We start from the raw sequence: 2462 nt of genomic DNA, 5'->3' as shown, positions 1-2462 counted from the left end.
AATTGTGTTATTTGGATTTCCATATTGCTCATAATTCAAATTCGTTGGATGTCCGAAATTCTGCATATTCCATTGATTAATGACTGGTTGTTCCATTTGTTGTTCCATATTGTATCCGTAAATCCACGTATTCTGATCTGGGTTCATCCAATATTGATGGGAATTCCCCGTCATTGAAAAATCAAAATTTTCTTGATTTGAATAGTGAGCATTCGAAAAGTGTCCGTTTGAATTCATTTTCGATGGTGGTGATGTACTTNAAGGAGGAGTTGGAAAGGTTTCAGAAGCAGTCCGTTTGGTGCCACGTGTCGGAAGACTATTTTTATNATTTCCAGTTGAACGAAAACCAGATGCCATCTTATTGTCCCCCCCGTTCAGACACTTGATTGCTAAAAANNAAATTATAGAAAATTAAATACGTAAATTTGAATTTTAAGCCTACCTGATAAGTAGTANCAGCAATNANCCACNNATTCCCCGGAAATTTTTTTCTCCGGAATTTGCGGGGTCTCATTTGTAAAACTCAAAAAATGCAAATTCGCTCTATCGCTAAAACATTTGGCGCGGGTGTTCAAAATTTCAAAAAGTAATTGACACAATTTTCTTTGTTTTTACCTAGAAATTCCAGAATTTCAGCTTGAATTCTTCGTTTTTCCAGCGACAAAACTGAGGTTTTCAGCGGGATTTTTCATTTTTCAAATTTTCAGAACCACCAATTAAAAAAAACACCATATCCCACGACAAATGACAGAAAGTTGAATTTTCGAGTTTTTTGGATTTAAATATGTTTCAAGGGGGTGAAAAACACTGGGAAAGTCGATTTTCCATCAAAATTCTGGCAGAAAACCAGTTTTTCAGCTAAAAACACCATATCTTACGACAAAATGCACGGAAATTCAAACTTTGGAGTTTTCGTTGCCAAAACCCGTAAAATCTCAAAAATATCCGGTTTTTTGTTTTTTCTTCTTCTTCTGATTGACATAATTTGTTTAGCAAAACTCAAAAAAAAATGTGTTCTTTTTCAGAATTCTCAATGCAAAATCTGCGGACCGGTCTGGCGCTGTGCCAGATCTGCGAGCGAGAATTCACCGAAGACGACGACTTGATTCCCCGGATTTTGAGTGGTAAATTTTTTTTAATTCAAAAATATCGCTGAAAAAGCGACGAATTTTGAATTCCCGCCGAAACAGGTGGCCGAGGATTTTCAGGTTTGGCGGGAATTCAAATTTCTTCAATTTGTATGCTTTTTGAAGCGATTTTTCTGAATTTTTTCGAATTTTTTTTCAATAAAAAGAATACTTTTTTCTTCAGAATGCGGTCACACACTGTGCACAGAATGCATTCGAAAAATCGCCGGCACCAACAAGAACACCATTCACTGCCCATTTGACCGAATTTCGACGTCGATTCCTGGCGGAGACGTGAAGAAACTCAAAAAGAACTTCACAATTCTGCAAATGAAGGAGGAGGAACGCTTCCGAAAGCGGCAGATGAGCTCGACGAAGCGAGATAAGAAGGCGAGGAGCAACGATGGCACATGCGATGAGAATCCGGCTCATAGAGCGGCGAATTTTTGTAAAATTTGTGATGCGGACTTGTGCGATGAGTGAGTAGCTGTTTAGGCTACTTTTTTATCGCATTAAAATTTAAAAGAAATTCAATAAAAATTTAATAAAAATTAAAATTCCAAAAATTCCGAAAATTTTTCCAATTTTTGACCATTTTCCATCTAGTTTTGATCGATTTTAAGCAGAAAATTCGAATTTTCAGGTCCAGAACACCCTAAAAACACTAAATATCCCAGAATTTCAGATTTTTGAAAAATTTCAATAAAAAATGTTTTTTTCAAATTGTCCAGGAATCGTATTTTTATTTGAATTCTAATGTTTCTATGGTCATTCTAACCTGAAAATTCGAATTTTTGGCTTGAAATTGACCAAAATTCGCTTCGAAACAGTCAAAAATCGAAAAAAACGGATATCGATTTTTTTGAATTTGAAAAAAAATTTTAAATTAATAACAATTGTTTCAGATGTTGGGACCTGGTCCACTCTCTGACTATTCTTGCCCATCATGAGAAATCGTCCTTATTCGCTAAACCGATCGAAGCGCCTCCATGCACTGTGCACTTGGTAGAGAAAGCTGCCTTTGTGTGCACCGTAGCGGCATGTAAAACTATGGGGGTACGACCATCACCTTCTAGAGCAGAAAATTTCCTGTAATTCTGTCGAAAAACCAACTTTCTAGGCCTTCTAGGAGCCGTGATATAGTCATTTGAAGTTTGGGAGGTTAGAGACGCAGTGTGTCTCGTTGTCTGCGTCTCTAGCTTGCGAAACTTTGAAGGGGAGTATTGTCGGAATAAAAAAAGTGGGACTCGGTGTTTGCGTACTTTGATTCCCGCCTCCCCCCACCGACGCTCCGCCCATCGCTTTGCAAGTGCGGCGTGGTATTTTGGCGCGCCA

The 2462-nt window shown here is 37.8% G+C and overlaps 1 protein-coding gene across 1 annotated transcript in view; it reads left to right on the top strand.

Annotated features, from left to right (window-relative positions):
- Positions 1 to 1033: 1033 nt before the first annotated feature.
- The window catches only part of CBG13399, a gene marked incomplete at both ends in the record, with an annotated part of 3698 nt that continues 2269 nt past the window's right edge, over positions 1034 to 2462 (top strand). Inside the window, 3 exons of the mRNA XM_002629986.2 lie at positions 1034 to 1124; positions 1312 to 1606; positions 2033 to 2218. Of these exons, the coding sequence (XP_002630032.2) occupies positions 1034 to 1124; positions 1312 to 1606; positions 2033 to 2218 (572 nt within the window). The remainder of the gene's footprint in view (positions 1125 to 1311; positions 1607 to 2032; positions 2219 to 2462) is intronic.

Source organism: Caenorhabditis briggsae, assembly GCF_000004555.2.
Source record: "Caenorhabditis briggsae complete genome, chrII, whole genome shotgun sequence".
Classification (NCBI taxonomy): Eukaryota; Metazoa; Nematoda; class Chromadorea; order Rhabditida; family Rhabditidae; genus Caenorhabditis; species Caenorhabditis briggsae.
This window is presented reverse-complemented; position numbering and strand designations above follow the sequence as displayed.